The sequence below is a fragment of the Pinus tabuliformis genome, chromosome X (genome assembly GCF_031772625.1).
Source record: "Pinus tabuliformis cultivar Carrire ecotype Pingquan chromosome X, CPIR1, whole genome shotgun sequence".
NCBI classification, from domain to species: Eukaryota; Viridiplantae; Streptophyta; class Pinopsida; order Pinales; family Pinaceae; genus Pinus; species Pinus tabuliformis.
Genome location: NC_142308.1, coordinates 1,746,951,785 through 1,746,971,317, shown reverse-complemented (window position 1 = coordinate 1,746,971,317; position 19,533 = coordinate 1,746,951,785). Strand labels below are relative to the sequence as shown.

At 38.2% G+C, this 19,533-nt stretch overlaps 1 protein-coding gene across 1 annotated transcript; it reads right to left on the bottom strand.

Annotated features, from left to right (window-relative positions):
* Nucleotides 1-11,949: 11,949 nt before the first annotated feature.
* On the bottom strand, nucleotides 11,950-12,981 carry LOC149146776 (uncharacterized). Its single transcript, XM_089452859.1, has 2 exons — nucleotides 12,908-12,981; nucleotides 11,950-12,730 (listed from the first exon to the last, which is right to left on the bottom strand). Exons 1-2 carry the CDS (start codon nucleotides 12,979-12,981, stop codon nucleotides 11,950-11,952), a joined length of 855 nt encoding a protein of 284 aa, XP_089308985.1.
* Nucleotides 12,982-19,533: the final 6,552 nt, after the last annotated feature.

Sequence of the window (19,533 nt, the reverse complement as noted above, 5' to 3'; positions counted from 1 at the left end):
TATAGCCACTAGCAGACCCAGATTTTGGCAATAACAATAGGGTTTTTTCTTGTTATACCATAGTCGTATAATCATTGGGCATAAATTATCCGACGATGTAACTGATGCGATAATGAGTAACCCCCGTCGAGGGTTACATGTGAACCCGTTGAACTGAGGGTAGTGGCTATCCATGGAATGTAAGACAACCATTCAGTCTAAAACTCGATTGACCCTCAATGCAAGGCTCCCTTCCTCCTCTTAAAAGAATTTCTAACTTCTACTACAACAAACACTTACTTCTAGAATGAAACCCTACACTTAGGGATTTTGGGTACATAAATTGTGGATTTCCCTCCACAGTCGACGGCTTTAACTAACAACTGCATAGTCACTCCAAACTAGTTTTCCTAGGCCTTCACTACCCCTAATACACAACTTCCCTTATTCCTACAACACTCCACTTTACATCCTATAGGACTACAGATGGTTTTGCGTGTACCCTCTGTGTATCTTTTAACTGTACAGTTGCACAGCTATAATGACCTACATAGTATTCTTGGTTTTTCTGTTATAATTAGTTATCATGGTTTTTGGGTAAGAGCCCCTTTACCTATGACCCAGTCTTTAATAAATAAACACAATAATGCTACCATAAAATACAACTTACTCTGCTAATGGTTTGAAATACTTCTAGCATAGTTCAGCCGCTTACCTGAGCCACTGTAGCTTGCTTAAACACTTGAGAAGCTGAGATTACCTCTGTTCGTCTGCTCCCAGTCTGCCACCCGTCCATGAGATTCATCCTTTGGGACAAGAATCTCCCCCCTTGCTCTCTTGCAGGACCACTGTCTGCAGCAAGATATTCGCACTTAGTGCCTAGCTATCTGGTCCTTACCAGACTTAGCCAATTTCTCATTGCTTTCTCTCTTCTTCTTTTTTTTCTATTTGTCCCAACATCCCAGAACACCTTTTCCTTTCTCTTTTGCCTGTTTTCCTCTCAAAGCCTTCCACTTAGGGAAACCAGTTAGGGTTGGGAATCACAAAAACTCTCTTGCCTCTAATTTCCCCCTTGAGAAGTGGCCAGCTTTTTTTAAGAAAACATTTCTTGAATTTCTTTTTTTTTTTAAAGCTAATATTATTTAAATTCAAATAGATAATGTTGTTAATACAGTTCATCATTTACCACAGTAAAATCAAATATTTACATTTATCCCGGGGCATTACATTTCCCCCTCCTAAAATTAGACATTGTCCCGATGTCTTTCGGCCACGAACAACCCTCGATACGTCTGTTTCATGAGCTCCTCATCTTCCCAAGTAGCCTCATCAAGCCCAAAGTACTGCCACTGCACTTTAACTCGGGTAATAGCTTGCTTCTACAACATTACTTCTCTTTTTTATCGAGGATGTTCAACGGTTAGACCTGCAACATATAACATCCTAAGTCAGTTTTCTTTTAAAGGAAACATTTTCGACTACCTAGCTGGAGATAATTCTAACTTGGATATCTTGCCATCTGATTACATGTTTAGGATCATAAACATATTTTTTTAATACGGAAACATGGAAGACGTTGTGGACCCTTATGTGACTTGGCAGGGTGAGCTGGTAAGCTACTGACCCAATTCTCGCTAAGACCTGAAAGGGTGCACAAAATTGGGGTGCTAATTTAACGCACCCGCTCCATTGCAATGTGCTGTTTTTTTCTTGAATTCTCACGTATACGTGGTCACCAACTTGATATTCTTTAAATCTCCTTTTCTAATTAGCAAAGTTCTTTTGCCTATCCTGAGCTGCCTTTAGATCAACTCACACTTTCTTAACCATTTCCTCCATCTCCTTAAGCATGTCGGGTCCCAACATTAGCCTATCTTCCGACCAGCCCCAGCTTGAGGGTGTGTGGCACTTTCGCCCATATAATACCTCAAATGGGCTCATCTTCAATGATGTATGATAGCCGTTATTATATATGAACTCGACTAAGTGGAGATAATCTTCCCACTTGGTCGGTTGCTGCATCACATATGCCCTTAGCATGTCCTCAAGCACCTGGTTCACCTGCTCTGTTTTTCCATCTGTTTGAGGGTGGAATGTTGTGCTAAAATTCAATTGAGTCCCTAATTCCCCAAACAATGTCTTCCAAAAGACCGAGGTGAATTTCACATCACGGTCTGAAATGATTGTTTTAGGTAATCCATGCAGTCTAAATATGTTCTGCATAAAAACGTGGGCAATCTGCACAGCTCTATAAGTCGATTGCACAGGTATAAAATGTGCCGCTTTACTCAATTTATCCACCACCACCATGATGGAATCATTATTTTTCCTTGTCTTGGGAAAACCTATTATAAAGTCCATGGAAATGGTTTCCCACTTCCATTCTAGAATAGGTAGTGGTTGCAACAACCCTGCCAGATGTTGATGTTCAGCCTTAATTTGTTGGCACTCCAGACACCGTGCCAAGTACTCCACTACATCCTTCTTCATGCCTGGCCAGTAATACTCTTTTTTGAGTGCTGAAATCATTTTCTGATAACTTGGGTGTCCCACGTAGTGACTTTTATGAAATTCATCTAGAATCAAATTTTTAATGCTATTCTGGTAGGGTACATATAGCCTATCCCAATAGTACAACATTCCAACGATATCTAACACATAACCTTGTTGTTTTTCTTTGCTGTTGGAGTGCTGTAATTGCTATTTTATTTGTTGATATTCTTTATCTTGCTCTGCTGCTTGTCTAATCATGTCCCTGAAGGAACTTTTCGACTTGCTATAGGAAATCTCATACAGACATTACACTTTATGACATAGAGCATCTACCACCTGATTTTCCTTCCCCTTCAAATGCTTGATTTCGAAATCAAAACCACTTAGGCAATACACCCATCGTGCTTGCCGGGAACTTAAGGTGGGTTGACTAAAATAATTGGTTAGACTGTGGTAATCTGTCAAAAGTAAAAGTTTCCTTCCCACAAGGTAATGTCGCCACATTTTCAAGGCATGAATAACGGCTACCAGTTCTAGATCATAAGCGGAATATTTATGCTCATGTTCTTTCAGTTTCCCAGACTTGTAAGAAATTACTTTCCCTTCCTGGATCAACACGCCTCCTACACCTTCTTTGCTTGCGTCAGTGCACATAAGATAATCCTTGCTGGGATCAGCTATGCTTAGAATGGGTGCAGTGGTGAGCAGATGCTTAAGCTACTCAAAACCTTTTTAACATTCCGAGGTCCAGCTAAAAACTCTTCCTCTCTTTTGTAAGAAGGTGATAGGATATACCACTTTTGAAAATCCTTCTACAAATCATCTGTGATAACCAGCTAATCCCATGAAGGATTTGATATCTACTACATCCTTCGATACGGGCCATTCCATTATGGTTTTTATCTTTTCGCGATCTACCTCAATCCCTTCCTTCATGATTATATGTCCCAAATACTGTATTTCTTCCTTGAAATCACACTTACTGAACTTGGCATATAACTAGTGTTTTCGGAGGGTTTGCAACACTAATCTGAGGTGCTCCTTGTGCTCCTCCACAGTGCGGGAATATATTAGTATATCATCAATAAATATCAGCACGAATCTATCCAAATATTGATGGAAAATGCTTTTCATTAAACACATAAAAGTCGCAAGGGCGTTGGTTAACCCAAAAGCTAACACCACAAACTCGTAATGCCCATACCTTGTTCTAAAAGTAGTCTTAGCTATGTCTTCCTCCTTAATCCAGATTTGGTGATAACCTGTTCGCAAATCGATCTTTGAAAACATTGTTGCTCCATTCACTTGATCAAAAAGCTCATCGATCTGGGGTAAGGGATACTTGCTTTTGATGGTTAGTTTATTCAACTGACGATAATCTATGCACATGTGAAGGGTCCCATATTTTTTCTTAACAAACAATACTAGAGCTCCCCACAGAGACACATTGGACCGAATGTAATTTTTGTCTAGCAGTTCCTGTAACTGCACTTTTAACTCTGTTAACTCTGGTGTACTCATTCTATAGGGTGCTCGGGATACAGGTGCTGCCCCTAGTACCAATTTGATAGTAAAGTATATATCTCTCTTAGGTGGCCGTCCAGTAATCTCCTTCGGAAACACATCAGCAAATTCTTGTATCACAGGGATGTTGTCCAAAGTGGCTGTTTTATCTTTCGAGTTAGCATAGCCCACTTGGATGGCATACATCTAACACCCCTTTCTGATACATTTTTCTAGTTGTGAGGTAGTTATCGGCCGAATCTGCACTAATCGCTTAATCCCCTGTAGCTCCTGCCTTGTTCCAAGTTCATCTCTGTAATAGATAGCCTTTGTTTTGCAGTTGATCAGGGACCAGTGTTTTTCTAACCAGTCCATACCAATAAGGACATCATATGACCCAAGGGGAAGTACATTCAAATCTGCCTTTACTGACTGTCCTACTATCCTTAAGGGGCAGTTATCGACCTTAGCAAGTACTCTTCGCTTCACCCCTACGCCAACTGTACTAACCATGGGTTCCTAAATTTAACGGTTTGTAATTTACATTGCTCCACAATCTTAGGACTGATATAACTTAATGTGGCTCCTGGATCAATTAAAACACTAAGGTCTGAAATTTTACCTTCGAATTCCACCATAGTTGGCTGGTACTCCCCCTAAGGATCCTCGAGGGAAACATGAATCCTGGGTAGACTACGTCCTACGTCACCGACTATCGACGCTTCATGGATCTGGGAAACTTGTTTGGTTCCCTTTCGTTGAAGACAATTTTTAACGTAATGGGGTCCACCGTAGCCTCAACACTACATGGGAGGCCTCGATGTCCCTTCACCGTCTAATTTACCAGGGGGTTCACTGGTCCTTAACTCATTGGTTGGCTTTGACTTGAGTGAATTTTTCTGTAAATTACTATTGTTTTTCCCTTTTGCAAAGCCACTGTTACCTCCTCCTCGACTCCCTTTATTATTTCCAGCCAATCTACTATTCCTCTTATCAGTCCCTCTTTTACCTGGAACCTCTCCCCTCTGCTTACTTTGTTGGTAACAAATTCTGGCTTTACGTATTGCTTCGTCCATGGTCTTCAGATTGTCAAACTCAATCCTTTCCCTCATACTCATGGGTAAACTACTGACAAATCTCTATACTTTAGCCTTTTCCTCTCTAATATAAGGTACATAACAGAGTAATGATGTAAAACGGGTGATAAATTCATCCATAGTTTGCTGCCCCAAACACAAGTCATGGAATTCCCTTGCCTTTTCATCATAAAACCGTTCTGTCAGGTACCTTTCCTTAAAATATTTTTGAAATTTTCCCAAGTGATATTCTATTTGCTCACTCATTTCACAATCTTGACTTCCTCCCACCACAAAGTGGCTTTCCCTTGTAACTGGAAAATGGCTAACCACACCTTGAGGTTGTGATCATATTCATATAGCTGGAAATATTTTTTCATATTAATCAAACATGCCTCAGCTGCCTCCTCTTGCTCCCCATCAAACCATGGCGGTTTAATTTTATGGAATTCTCCTTGCAACTCTGCCTGCTGTCTTTTTGATGTCTCTTGCTCTAAAGTGTTATCCGATCGCTCCTCTCGTTCTTCCTCCCTTCCTTCCGACCCCTCTGGTTCCATGTGGGGATTCTGTTCCTCCGACAACCTTTGCTGCTCGGCACTGGGATTCAATGGTTGCTGATTCTGTCTGTCGGATAGGATCTTTAGAATCCTCTCCTGCTCCATGGTTAACCTCGCGTTATCCTCTCGTAATCGGGCCATTTTGTTTTTCAATTCTTGTACTGTCTCAAGTATTGCAAGGTTCGTGTTGCGAGTCTCCTCTCCAAGCTGTACCCATAATTCTAGGTTATTTCCAGGATTTGTCGCTGGTCCCTGACCTGCTAAGAACCTATCCGGTCCGTTGTCTACCCTTCTCATGTTGGCTCTCTTATGCTTCCCCCTGGTCTTGGCCTAAGAATATGAACAGAAAAAAAAGGTTAGCACAGTACAATTTATATATATATATATATATATATATATATATATATATATATATATATATATATATATATATATATATATATATATATATCTTAGCTTTTGTTCTTTGAGTAATTAGACATGCAGAGATAATACATAATGAATCTACTCCAGCCATTTATTTCCCCAGAGGCCATAGTTTTGAAAATGTGGCTCTGATACCATTTTTCACGACCTCGTATAACTTTAATTTTTTTTAGGGGTTACATTTACCATCGTTATAGAGTTCAATAGTTACAAGGTATTGTTGATTGCGTCCCAATGCAATTTACACTTTTAATGATTTAATTCCACATCCATGATATTTGTGCCCCAATGCAATTTACTTGGCTTAATTCCCTATCCATATGTGTACGAGCAATCCCGGTATTAATGGATGTGGCGGCTCAGAGTTAATGTAGGCATGGTGTGAGCTTGATCTACTCCATCTGTCATCGTGGAAATATGGGTTACAGGATCTTTGCCGTCGATATTTTGTTTGTTGTTGTTATTAATTGGAGTTTCTATGTTAACCCTGCACTACCACTGTACGTGGCATGTGCAGTGCTGTCCGATCTTTGCAGCATTCTCGGGATCCCTCCTGGATTGACGGTACTGGGATTAGTATGGAGATCCAATGGTTTTTGAGGATGCGGTCCTTGCTCAGACCCTTTGGGCTAGATCCAAAACCTCATTCCACCGCCATTTCGACCAGCTACTTGGCTACTGCTTCCGCTCCTGATTTTTACCACTCGACTCAGGTTTCTACGATGGTCATGGGAGGTGCTAAGCATGCCCTACCCTGGTCCTTATCCTCTAATTCCATCACTGGTAAGCTTCACGCCTCATGGTTTATTAATTCTCCTTGCGCAGTATCGGTTACGACTTACTCATGCATACCGATTCTTTTTTTTTATACTACTATTCCATTTATCCTGAAACTGTTGGGTTTCTGACTTACATTTGGTGGTCTCTGCAGGTTCCCTCGGTTCCGTCTTCAAGCTTGGCACCGGTGTATCCTCAGTTCTCCAGAAATTAACTTTAATTACAGTCGGGTATGAGGGCTTTCTGCCTGGTTTTGATTTGTAAACGAATGCTCCTTTATCTTTCCTGTGAACAGGCCTACCTCGGGGTTTGGGCTTAAATCTGTAGTTGCATTTAAGTTTTCTTTTGAGAGAGGGCTTATCTCAGAGTTTAGGACTTGCTTTTCCATGTATCCCTGGATTATACACCCACAGAAACTCTTTTTTCATGTACCGTGTCATATTTGTAAATGATTTAACTCTGAGGGTTTTCTCCTCTGAAGCGGTATGAACCGCACAGACCTAAATGTAATTTCTTCTATTTTGGATTACAGTTTATCTATCTCCTTTGGCTAGTCTTCATTATAATTACAGGAATTCGCGTACTATTTACTCTTCGTATATAGAATGATTCTACATATGCTGTTCATTGAAATACCCTTTCTTTTGGTTGCAACTGTTGTCAGCTTATTTCAGTGCCCGAAGGCGTTTACCATGTATTAGCTTATCCAATAAGGTTTCTTCTATTTGAACTGCAGTCGAGTTTTCAGGCATGTCATTATTTGTACAGAATGAGCTCCCATGTCAATTGTTACAGGGGTCTCATTAATTCAATAATTGCATACAATTATTTGTTGTTTGTTCTCTGAATGATACTGTTCATCAATGCATTTCTTTCAACTACGACTCTCCCGCTATGCAGTTAATATTCTATATTCTTACAGATTATTTTTGGTAGAAAAGCCATGGTTTCCATTTCTCCTTTCCTTATTGGTAATACTCGGAATATTATAACCATTCATCTTAATTGGATGTTGGACGATAGTGACGAGTATCTCTTGTTATAATAAACAGTAACATATATAGCCACTATTAGACCTAGATTTTGGCATTTAAAATAGGGATTTTTCCTGTTATACCACAACCATATAATTGTTGGGCATAACTTATCCAACGATGTAACTAATGCGATAATGAGTAACCCCCATCGAGGGTTACATGTGAACCCGCTGAACTGAAGGTATTGCCTCTCCATGGAATGTAAGACAACCATTTAGTCTAAAAATCGGTCAACCCTCAACGCAGGGCTCCCATCCTCCTCTTAAAAGAATTTCTAACTTCTGCTACAACACACACTTACTTCTGGAATGAAACCCTACACCTAGGGATTTTGGGTACATAAAATGTGGGTTTCCCTCCACAGTCGGCGGCTTTAACTAACAATTGCACAGTCACACCAAACTAGTTTTCCTAGGCCTTCACTACCCCTAATACACGACTTCCCTTATTCCTACAACACTCCACTTTACGTCCTACAGGACTACAGATGGTTTTGTGTGTACCTGCTGTGTATATTTCAACTGTACAGTTGCACACTTATAATGACCTGCACAGTATTCTTAGTTTTTCTGTTATCATCGATTATCATGGTTTTTGGGTAAGAGCCCCTTTACCTATGACCCAGCCTTTAATAAATAAACACAACAATGCTACCATAAAATACAACTTACTTCATCAATGCTTTGAAATACTTCTAGCACAGTTCAGCCACTTACCTGAGCCAATGTAGCTTGCTTAAACACTTGAGAATCTGAGATTACCTCTGTTCATTTGCTCCCAGTCTGCCATCCGTCCATGAGATTCGTCCTTCCAGACCAAAATCTCCCCCTTGCTGTCTTGCAGGACCACTTTCCGCAACAAGATATTCGCACTTAGTGCTTAGCTATCTGGTCCTTACTAGACTTTGCCAATTTTTCATTGCTTTCTCTTTTCTTTTTCTTTTTTGTCTGTCCCAATAGCCCAGAACACCTTTTCCTTTCTCCTTTCCCTGTTTTCCTCTGGAAGCCTTCGACTTAGAGAAAACAGTTAAGGTTGGGAATCACAGCAACTGTCTTGCCTCTAACTTCCCCCTTGAGAACTGGCCAACTTTTTTTAAGAAAACATTTCTTGAATTTATTTTTTCTTAAAAGCTAATATCATTTAAATTCAAACAAATAATGTTGTTAATACAGCTCATCATTTACCACAGTAAAATAAAATATTTACATTTATCCCAGGGCATTAGATTTCCCCTCCTGAAATTATACATCGTCGCAATGTCTTTCGACCACGAACAACCCTGGATACGTTTGTTTCATGAGCTCCTCATCTTCCCAAGTAGCCTCATCAGGCCCAAAGTGCTGCCACTGCACTTTAACTTGGGTTATATCTTGCTTCTGTAGCATTACTTCTCTCTGGTTGAGGATGTTCAACAGTTCGACCAGTATTTCTCCTTCCGGTTCGACCTGCAACATGCAACATTCTAAGTTAGTTTTATTTTAAAGGAAACATTTTCGACTACTTAACTTAAGATAATTCTAACCTAAATATCTTGCCATCTGATTAGATGTTTAAGATCATAAACATATTATTTTAATACAGAAACATGGAAGACGTTGTGGACCCATATGTGACTTGGAAGGGCGAGCTGGTAAGCTACCGGCGCAATTCTTGCTAAGACCTGAACGGGTCCACAAAATCAGGGTGCTAATTTAGTGCACCCGCTCCATTATAATGTGCTCTTTTTTGCTCAAATTCTCACGTATACATGTTCACCAACTTGATATTCTTTAAATCTCCTTTTCCAGTCAGCAATGTTCTTTTGCCTATCCTGAGCTGCATTTAGATTAACTCACACTTTCTTAACCATTTCTTCCATCTCCTTATCCATGTCGGGTCCCAACATTAGCCTATTTTCTGGCCCGCCCCATCTTGAGGGTGTGCAGCACTTTCGCCCATATAATACCTCAAATGGGCTCATTTACAATGATGTATGATAGCCATTATTATATGCGAACTCGACCAAGTGTAGATAATCTTCCCACTTGGTCGGTTGCTGCATCATATATGCCCTTAGCATGTCTTCTAGCACCTGGTTCACCCGCTCTATTTGTCCATCTATTTGAGGGTTGAATGATGTGCTGAAATTCAATTGAGTCCCTAATTCCCGAAACAATGTCTTCCAAAAGACCAATGTAAATTTCACATCATAGTCTGAAATGATTGTTTTAGGTAATCCATGCAGTCTAAATATGTTCTACATAAAAATGTGGGCAATCTGCACAACTCTATAAGTCAATTGCACATGTATAAAATGTGTTGCTTTACTCAATTTATCCACCACCGCCATGATGGAATCGTTATTTTTCCTTGTCTTGGACAAACTCGTTATAAAGTCTATGGAAATGGTTACCCACTTCAATTCTGGAATAGGTAGTTGTTGTAACAACCCTGCCGGATGTTGATGTTCAACTTTAATTTTTTGGCACTCCAGACACCGTGCCAAGTACTCCACTACATCCTTCTTCATGCCTGGCCAGTAGTACTCTTTTTTGAGTGCTAAAATCATTTTCTAATAACTTGGGTGTCCTGCATAGTTACTTTTATGAAATTCGTCCAGAATCAAATTTTTAATGTTGTTCTGGTAGGGTACATATAGCCTATCCTGATAGTACAACATTCCAGCGGTATCTAACACATAACCCTATTGTTTTTATTTGCTATTGGAGTGTTGTAATTGTTGTTTTATTTGTTTATATTCATTATCTTGCTATGCTGCTTGTCTAATCATGTCCTCAAAGCAACTTTTCCATTTTCTATAGGAAATCTCATACAGACATTGCACTTTCTGACTTAGAGCATCTGCCAACCGATTTTCCTTCCCCTTCAAATGCTTGATTTCGAAATCAAAACCACTTAGGAAATCCACCCATCGTGCTTGTCGGGCATTTAAGGTGGGTTGAATAAAATAATTGGTTAGACTGTGGTGGTCTGTCAAAAGTAAAAATTTCCTTCCCACAAGGTAATGTCGCCACATTTTCAAGGCGTGAATATTGGCTGCCAATTCTAGATCATAAGCAGAATATTTCTGCTCATGTTCTTTCAGTTTCCTGGACTCGTAAGCAATTACTTTCCCTTCCTGCATCAACACGCCTCCTACACCTTCTTTGCTTGCGTCAGTACACACCACATAATCCTTGCTGGGATCAGCTATGCTTAGAATGGGTGTGGTGGTGAGCAGATGCTTAAGCTGCTCTAAACCTTTTTGGCATTCTAGGGTCCACCTAAAAACTCTTCCTTTCTTTTGTAAGGAGGTGATAGGATATGCGACTTTTGAAAATCCTTCTACAAATCGTGTGTAATAACCAGCTAATCCCATGAAGGATCTGATATCTGGTACATCCTTCAGTACAGGCCATTCCATTATGGTTTTTATCTTTTCGGGATCTACCACGATACCTTCTTTTGTGATTATATGGCCCAAATACTATATTTCTTCTTGGAAAAAGTTGCACTTGCTGAACTTGGCATATAACTAGTGTTCTCGGAGGGTTTGCAGCACTAATCTAAGGTTCTCCTTGTGCTCCTCCACAGTGTGTGAATATATTATTATATCATCAATAAAGATCAGCGCGAATCTATCCAAATATTGATGGAAAATGTTGTTCATTAAACACATAAAAGTTGCAAGGGCGTTGGTTAACCCAAAAGGTAACACCACAAACTCGTAATGCCCATATCTTGTTCTAAAAGCAGTCTTAGCTATGTCTTCCTCCTTAATCTGGATTTGGTGATAACCTGATCGCAAATCGATCTTGGAAAACAATGTTTCTCCCTTCACTTGATCAAAACGTTCATCGATATGGGGTAAGGGATACTTGCTTTTGATGGTCAATTTATTCAACTGATGATAATCTATGCACATGGGAAGGGTCTTGTCTTTTCTCTTAACAAACAATACTGGAGCCCCACAGAGACACACTGGAGCGAGTGTAATTTTTGTCTAGCAGTTCCTGTAACTGCATTTTTAACTCTGTCAACTCTGGTGTACACATTCTGTAGGGTGCTCGGGATACAGGTGCTGCCCTTGGTACCAATTCGATAGTAAAGTCTATATCTTTCTTAGGTGGTACTCCAAATCTCCTCCGGAAACACATCAGCAAATTCTTGTATCACAGGGATGTTGTCCAAAATGGCTGTTTTATCTTTCGAGTTAGCATAACCCACTTGGATGACATACATCTGACACCCCTTTCTGATACATTTAGCTAGTTGTGAGGCAGTTATCGACCGAATTTGCATTGATCGCTTAATACCCTGCAGCTCCTGCATTGTTCCAAGTTCATCTCTGTAATAGATAGTCTTTGTTTTGCAGTTGACCAGGGACCAATGTTTTCCTAACCAATCCATACCAATAAGGACATCATATGACCCAAGGGGAAGTACATTCAAATATACCTTTATTGATTGTCCTGATATCTTTAAGGGGCAGTTATCGACCTTAGCAAGTACTCTTCGCTTCGCCCCTATCGCCAACTGTACTAACCATGGGTTCCTAAATCTAGCGGTTTGTAATTTACATTTCTCCACAATCTTAGGACTAATATAACTTAATGTGGCTCCGAGATCAATTAAAACAGTAACAGTAAGGTTTGAAATTTTACCTTCGAATTCCACCATAGTCGGCTGGTACTCCGTTCGACGATCCTCCAGAGCAGCATGAATCTTGGGTAGACTACGTCCTACGTCACCGACTGTCGACGCTTCATGGATCTGGGAAACTTGTTCGGTTCCCTTCTGTTGAGGATAGTTTTTAATGTAATGGGGTCCGCCGCAGCCCCAACACTGCACGGGAGGCCTCGTTGTCCCTTCCCCGTCTAATTTACGAGGGGGTTCACTGGTCCTTGACTCATTGGTTGGCTTTGACTTGAGTGAATTTTTCTATAAATTCCTACTGTTTTCCCCTTTTGCAAAGCCCCTGTTACCTCCACCTCGACTCCCTTTATTATTTCCAACTAATTTGTTGTTCCTCTTATTAGTCCCTCTTTTACCTGGAACCTCTCCCCTATGCTTACTTTACTGGTAACAAATTCTGGCTTTACGTATTGCTTCGTCCATGGCCTTCGGATTGTCAAACTCAATCCTTTCCCTCATACTCAAGGGTAAACTACTGAAAAATCTCTGTACTTTAGCCTTTTCCTCTCTAATATAAGGTACATAACAGAGTAATGATGTAAAATGGGTGATAAATTCATTCATAGTTTTCTGCCCCAAACGCAAGTCATGGAATTCCCTTGCCTTTTCATCATAGAACGATTCTGTCAGGTACCTTTCCTTAAAATATTTTTGAAATTTTTCTCGAGTGATATTCTGTTCACTCACTCCTTTCACAACCTTGACTTCCTCCCACCATAGAGTGGCTTTCCCTTGTAACTAGAAAATGGCTAACCACGCCTTGAGGTTGTGATTGTATTCATATCGTTGGAAATATTTGTTCATATTAATCAGCCATGCCTCAGCAGCCTCCTCTTGCTCCTCATCAAAGTATGGTGGTTTAATCTTATGAAATTCTCCTTGCAACTCTACCCGTTGTCTTTTGTATGTCTATTGGTCGGAAGCGTTATCAGATCACTCCTCCCGTTCTTCCTCCCTTCCTTCCGATCCCTCTCGTTCTGTGTGGGGATTCTGTTCCTCCGACACCCTTTGCTACTCGGCACTGGGATTCAACGGTTTCTGATTATGTCTGTCGAATATGCTCTTTATAATCTTCTCCTGCTCCATGGTTAACCTCACGTTATCCTCCCGTAATCGGGCCATTTCATTTTTCAATTCTTGTACTGTCTCAAGTATTGCAAGGTTCGTGTTGCGAGTCTCCTCTCCAAGCTGTACCCATAATTCTGGGTTGTTTCCAGGATTTGCCGCTGGTCCTTGACCTGCTACAAACATATGCGGTCCACTGTCTGCGGTCCACTGTCTTGGCATAAGAATATGAACAGAAAAGAAAGGTTACAACAATACAGTTATATATATATATATCTATATCTTAGCTTTTGTTCTTTGAGTAATTAGACATGCAAAGATAATACATAATTAATCTACTTCAGCCATTTATTTCCCCAAAGGCCACAATTTTGAAAACGTGGCTCTGATACCACTTGTCACGACCTTTTATATATATATATATATAGTTTATGGGTAACATTTACCATCGTTATAGAGTTCCATGGTTACAAGGTATTGTTGATTGTGTCCCAATGCAATTTACTTGGTTTAATTCCCTATCCATATGTGTACAAGAAATCCTGGTATTAATGGAGGTGGCAGCCCAGACATAATGTAGGCACGGTACGAGCTTGATCTACTCCATCTGTCATCATGGAAATATGGGTTACAAGATCTTGGCCGTCGATATTTTGTTTGTTGTTGTTATTAATTGGAGTTTCTATGTTAACCCTGCATTACCACTGTACGTGGCATGTGCAGCGCTGTCCGATCTCTACAACATTCTCGGGATCCATCCTGGATCGACCGTACTGGGTTAGTCTGGAGATCCAACGGTTGTGGAGGATGCAGTCCTTGTTCACACCCTTTGGGCTAGATCCAGAACCTCATTCCACCGCCATTTCAACCCACTGCTTGGCTACTGCTTCCCCTCCTGCTCTTTTCCACTCGACTCAGGTTTCTACAATGGTCATGGGAGGTGCTCAACATGCCCTAGCCTAGTCCTTATCATCTAATTCCATCACTCGTAAGCTTCATGCCTCATGGTTTATTAATTCTCCTCGCGTAGGATTGGTTACGACTTACTCATGCATACCGGTTTTGTTTTTTTAATACTACTATTCCATTTATCCTGAAACTGTTGGGTTTTTGACTTACTTTTGGTGGTCTCTGTAGGTTCCCTTGGTTCCGTCTTCAAGCTTGGCATCGGTGTATCCTTAGTTCTCCAGAAATTAACTCCGATTACAACCGGGTATGAGGGCTTTCTGCCTGGTTTTGATTTGTAAACGAATGCTCTGTTATCTTTCCTGTGAAGAGGCCTACCTCGAGGTTTGGGGTTAAATCTGTAGTTGCATTTAAGTTTTCTTTTGAGAGAGGGCTTATCTAAAAGTTTACGACTTGCTTTTCCATGTATCCCTGGATTATACACCCATCGAAACTCTGTTTCCATGTACTGTCTCATATTTGTAAATGATTTAACTCCAAGGGTTTTCTCCTCTGAAGCGGTATGAACCGCGGACCCAAATGTAATTTATTCTATTTTTGGATTACATTTTATCTATCTCCTTTGGCTAGTCTTCGTTATAATTACAGGAATTCATGTACTGTTTACTCTTGGTATTTAGAATGATTGTAGATATGTTTTTCATTGAAATACCCTTTCTTTTAGTTGCGACTGATGTCAACTTATTTCAGTGCCCAAAGGTGTTTCCATGTATTAGCTTATCCAATAAGGTTTTTTCTATTTGAACTGCCGCCGAGTTTTCAGGCATGTCATTATTTGTACAGCATGAGCTCCCATGTCAATTGTTACAGGTGTCTCATTAATTCAATAATCGCATAGAATTATTTGTTGTTTGTTCTCTGAATGATACTGTTCATCAATGCATTTCTTTCAACTACTACTCTTCTGCTATACAGTTAATATTCTATATTCCTACAGGTTATTTTTGGTAGCAAAGCCATGGTTTCCATTTCTCCTTTCCTTATTCGTAATATAGCTATTTGTCTTAATTGGACGCTGGATGATAGCGACGAGTATCTCTTGTTATAATAAATAGTAACATATATAGCCACTAGCAGACCTAGATTTTGGCAATAACAACAGGGATTTTTCTTGTTATACCATAACCGTATAATCATTGGGCATAACTTATCCAACGATGTAACTGATGCGATAATGAGTAACCCCCGTCGAGGGTTACATGTGAACCCGTTGAACTGAGGTTAGTGGCTATCCATGGAATGTAAGACAACCATTCAGTCTAAAACTCGATCGACCCTCAAAGCAGGGCTCCCTTCCTCCTCTTAAAATAATTTCTAACATATGCTACAACAAAAACTTACTTCTAGAATGAAACTCTGCACCTAGGGATTCTGGGTATATAAATCGTGGGTTTCCCTCCACAGTCAGCGACTTTAACTAACAATTGCACAGTCACACCAAACTAGTTTTCCTGGGCCTTCACTACCCCTAATACATGACTTCCCTTATTCCTACAGCACTCCACTTTACATCCTACGAGGCTACAGATGGTTTTGTGTGTACCCGCTGTGTATCTTTTAATTGTACAATTGTGCAGTTATAACAACCTACACAGTATTTTTGGTTTTTCTGTTATCGTCGGTTATCATGGTTTTTGGGTAAGAGCCCATTTACCTATGATCCAGCCTTTAATAAATAAACACAACAATGCTACCATAAAATACAACTTATTTCATCAATGCTTTGAAATACTTCTAGCACAGTTCAGCCACTTACCTTTCAGCCACTTACCTGAGCCACTGTAGCTTGCTTAAACACTTGAGAAGCCGAGATTACCTCTGTTCATGTTCATCTGCTTTGAGTGTGCCACCCGTCCATGAGATTCATCCTTCCAGACCAAAATCTCCCTTGTTGCTCCCACTGTCCACAACAAGATATTCGCACTTAGTGCGTGGCTATCTGGTCCTTACCAGACTTAGCCAATTTCTCATTGCTTTCTCTCTTCTTCTTTTTTTTTTTTTGGTCACAACAACCCAAAACACCTTTTCCTTCCCCCTTTCCCTATTTTCCTCTGGAAGCCTTCCACTTAGAGAAAACAGTTAGGGTTGGGAATCACAACAAGTGTCTTACCTCTAACTTCCCCCTTTAGAAGTGGGCAGCTTTTTTGAAGAAAACATTTCTTGAATTTCTTTTTTAAAAAAACTAATATTATTTAAATTCAAACAGATAATATTGTTAATGAAGTTCATCATTTACCACAGTGAAATTAAATATTTACATTTATCCAGGGGCATTATCCGTTGAGAGATTCTCGATTAAAAATATATGAAAGATGAGAATGAAATAAAATCTGGTACCAATCACATCCATCTACTGTTAAATGGCCGCCTACACGAGAGTACTTAAAGTTTCAGATATCTCCAAAATCAATACGGATTGCACTTGCTTGCTTCACAGGCACGGTTGGAATTTGAAAACGAACTTAAATTTGACGGTTTTTACATCTTTATAATTCGACTTCACAATTTCAAAAAAAATTGACTGTTTTTACATCTTTTTAATTCGATTTCACAAGTTCAAAAAAATTATTAATGATTTTGTAATTTGTAAATGGTATTTAACAAATCAATAATTCAATAACAAATAATTTACTAACCAAATTTTATGGTAAAAGTGATATGAATCCGAGCAAAATAATTTCCAAAAATCTTCTAGAAACAGTGTTTGAATCATATTTTTATGGTGGAAATAGATTCAGCTCCATCAAAAATGTCTAAAATACCTAAAATTTGGAAGTTTAACAACTATAACTTTGATTTACAAAAATCCATGTCAATTTTTTCAAAATATAACCAAAAATTCTATAAATTTAAAAAAAAACAATAATTAAACTAAGTTGTAAAAAAACATGCGATGCAACGGTCGGCCCCGCGTACAAAATCAACCCTCCCGGCCAATCTTGACAGACTCTTCTATTCCCCAAAAGCGCAGTTACTAGAATCCCGAGTTTCAATGCAATTTTTTTTAAGGTTGTTCTTAATACGCATGTGATTAGTTACCTATTATTATTGTATAGCATATGTCGATGTCGGCTTTCTGTTCTCGTTCAATCTTTTGATTTTGCACAAACATAACTGAAAATTCACATCTCGGATAATCCATAACCCTTAAATGCTTCTGAACATCACTGAAAATTAACATCTCGGACAATCCCTTTTGAATGAGTGTAATAGGTAAATAGTTTTGAGTGAGTTTAATAAGCAAGAGTATGTGTTTATATTCAAATTATGTACAAATCAAAAGTGTAGAGTACTTATATTCAAATCATATGCCAAGATGAATTTTTATCTCATATAAAAAAAAGATGCCATATAATTAAGAGTTAAATTATTATGAAAACAAGATATATCTTTATTTCATAACAAAAAAAAAAATCATATTTTAATAATTGTTTCTGAGATTTGTGAAGGATTTTATTGACCCCAAGGACATGAAAGGTGTTTATATTATTCCTAGTTCTTGTGGGACCCCCTATATCAGTGAGACTGGTCACTCCATTAACCAAAGGATTAGTGAGCACGAGAACCAAGTCTTCCAATTTAGCAGAGCATGTGGAGAAAGCCAATCCTGCATCGAAGAAGCTAGTGTGATTGCTATAGTGTCGCAATTCCATCACTGGAAATTTAGGGAAGCCCTTATTGAAAAAAAGTTGAACAATCTCAATATAGAGGATCGTTGGAAGATGAGTAGTTGCTAGGTCCCATCCCTCTCCTCCTAGTCCTTTTCTCCCTTAAGTAATCTAATTTTATTTATTTATTTTTAATTATGGTAATTTTTTCTAATACTTGAATTCTCTAATATTTATATATTTAAACTCTTTGACTATTAAATTAAAATTAATATCTATTTTATGTTTATTTATTTATTTTAATTTTGTAATTTTTTCTAATACTTGAATTCTCTAATATTTATATATTTAAACGCTTTGACTATAAAATTAAAATTAATATATTATTATTTTTATTTTTATTTTACTTTATTAATTTAAAACTAATATATTAATTTTTACCCTTAATAAAATATTAATTAATATTGTAATTCTCTAATATTTTTATATCGGGATACTCTTTGATTATGAATATGAAACTAATATATTTATTTTAATATATATTTATAAATATATGTCCTTTCAGCTTATATTTTAAAAAATAGAATTAACTATTTATAGATTATTCTATTTTTAACTTATACAACTAACTAATATTTATATAACATCTTTGATAAGTAACTAATTAATTTATTTACTTAATTTAAATTAAGATTTAAATGTCCCTTATTAAAATATAATTTATATTTTATTTAAAATATAATTAACTATTCTCTATCACTTTAATTATTTTATGATTATAATATATTAACTTGCTCATTCTAATATATATTTATAATTATAAAATTGTCCATTTACGTCTATTTTAATAAAAAAATATTAAATTATGTTTATACCCTTTATAGTCAAACTAGCGGTTTCCTCATTATTTTAGTGGTTACATAACGTGAAAATTTGGATATTCTGGGTGATCTATTTATAATGCATAACAAGATCTACTCATTCAACTTGTCGTGATGATGAATCACACTGGTTGGTTCAAAACAATAAAAATTTCTCTAAGTGATTTTCACCGAAAATTCTTATCAAAATTAAATTACTCTACAAATTATATTAATTTTTTTATTTAAACCCTAAAAGTTGAAAATAAGTATCAAGTTTATTTGAAGATTACATGGTTTCTCTGGAAAGATTTTGGGATAAGCTAAGCCATACTAGTTTGGCCAGCCACATGTGATTCCGTTAGGGTTAATCTATATTACCACCCAATATCAATAAACCACAAATAAAAAAAATGTTAATCTCTTTATCTCACAAACAATAAAATATTATATACCACTTTTATATGTAACCGTAAACATCCCTTGTATACCAATTTTATATCTAAGCATAA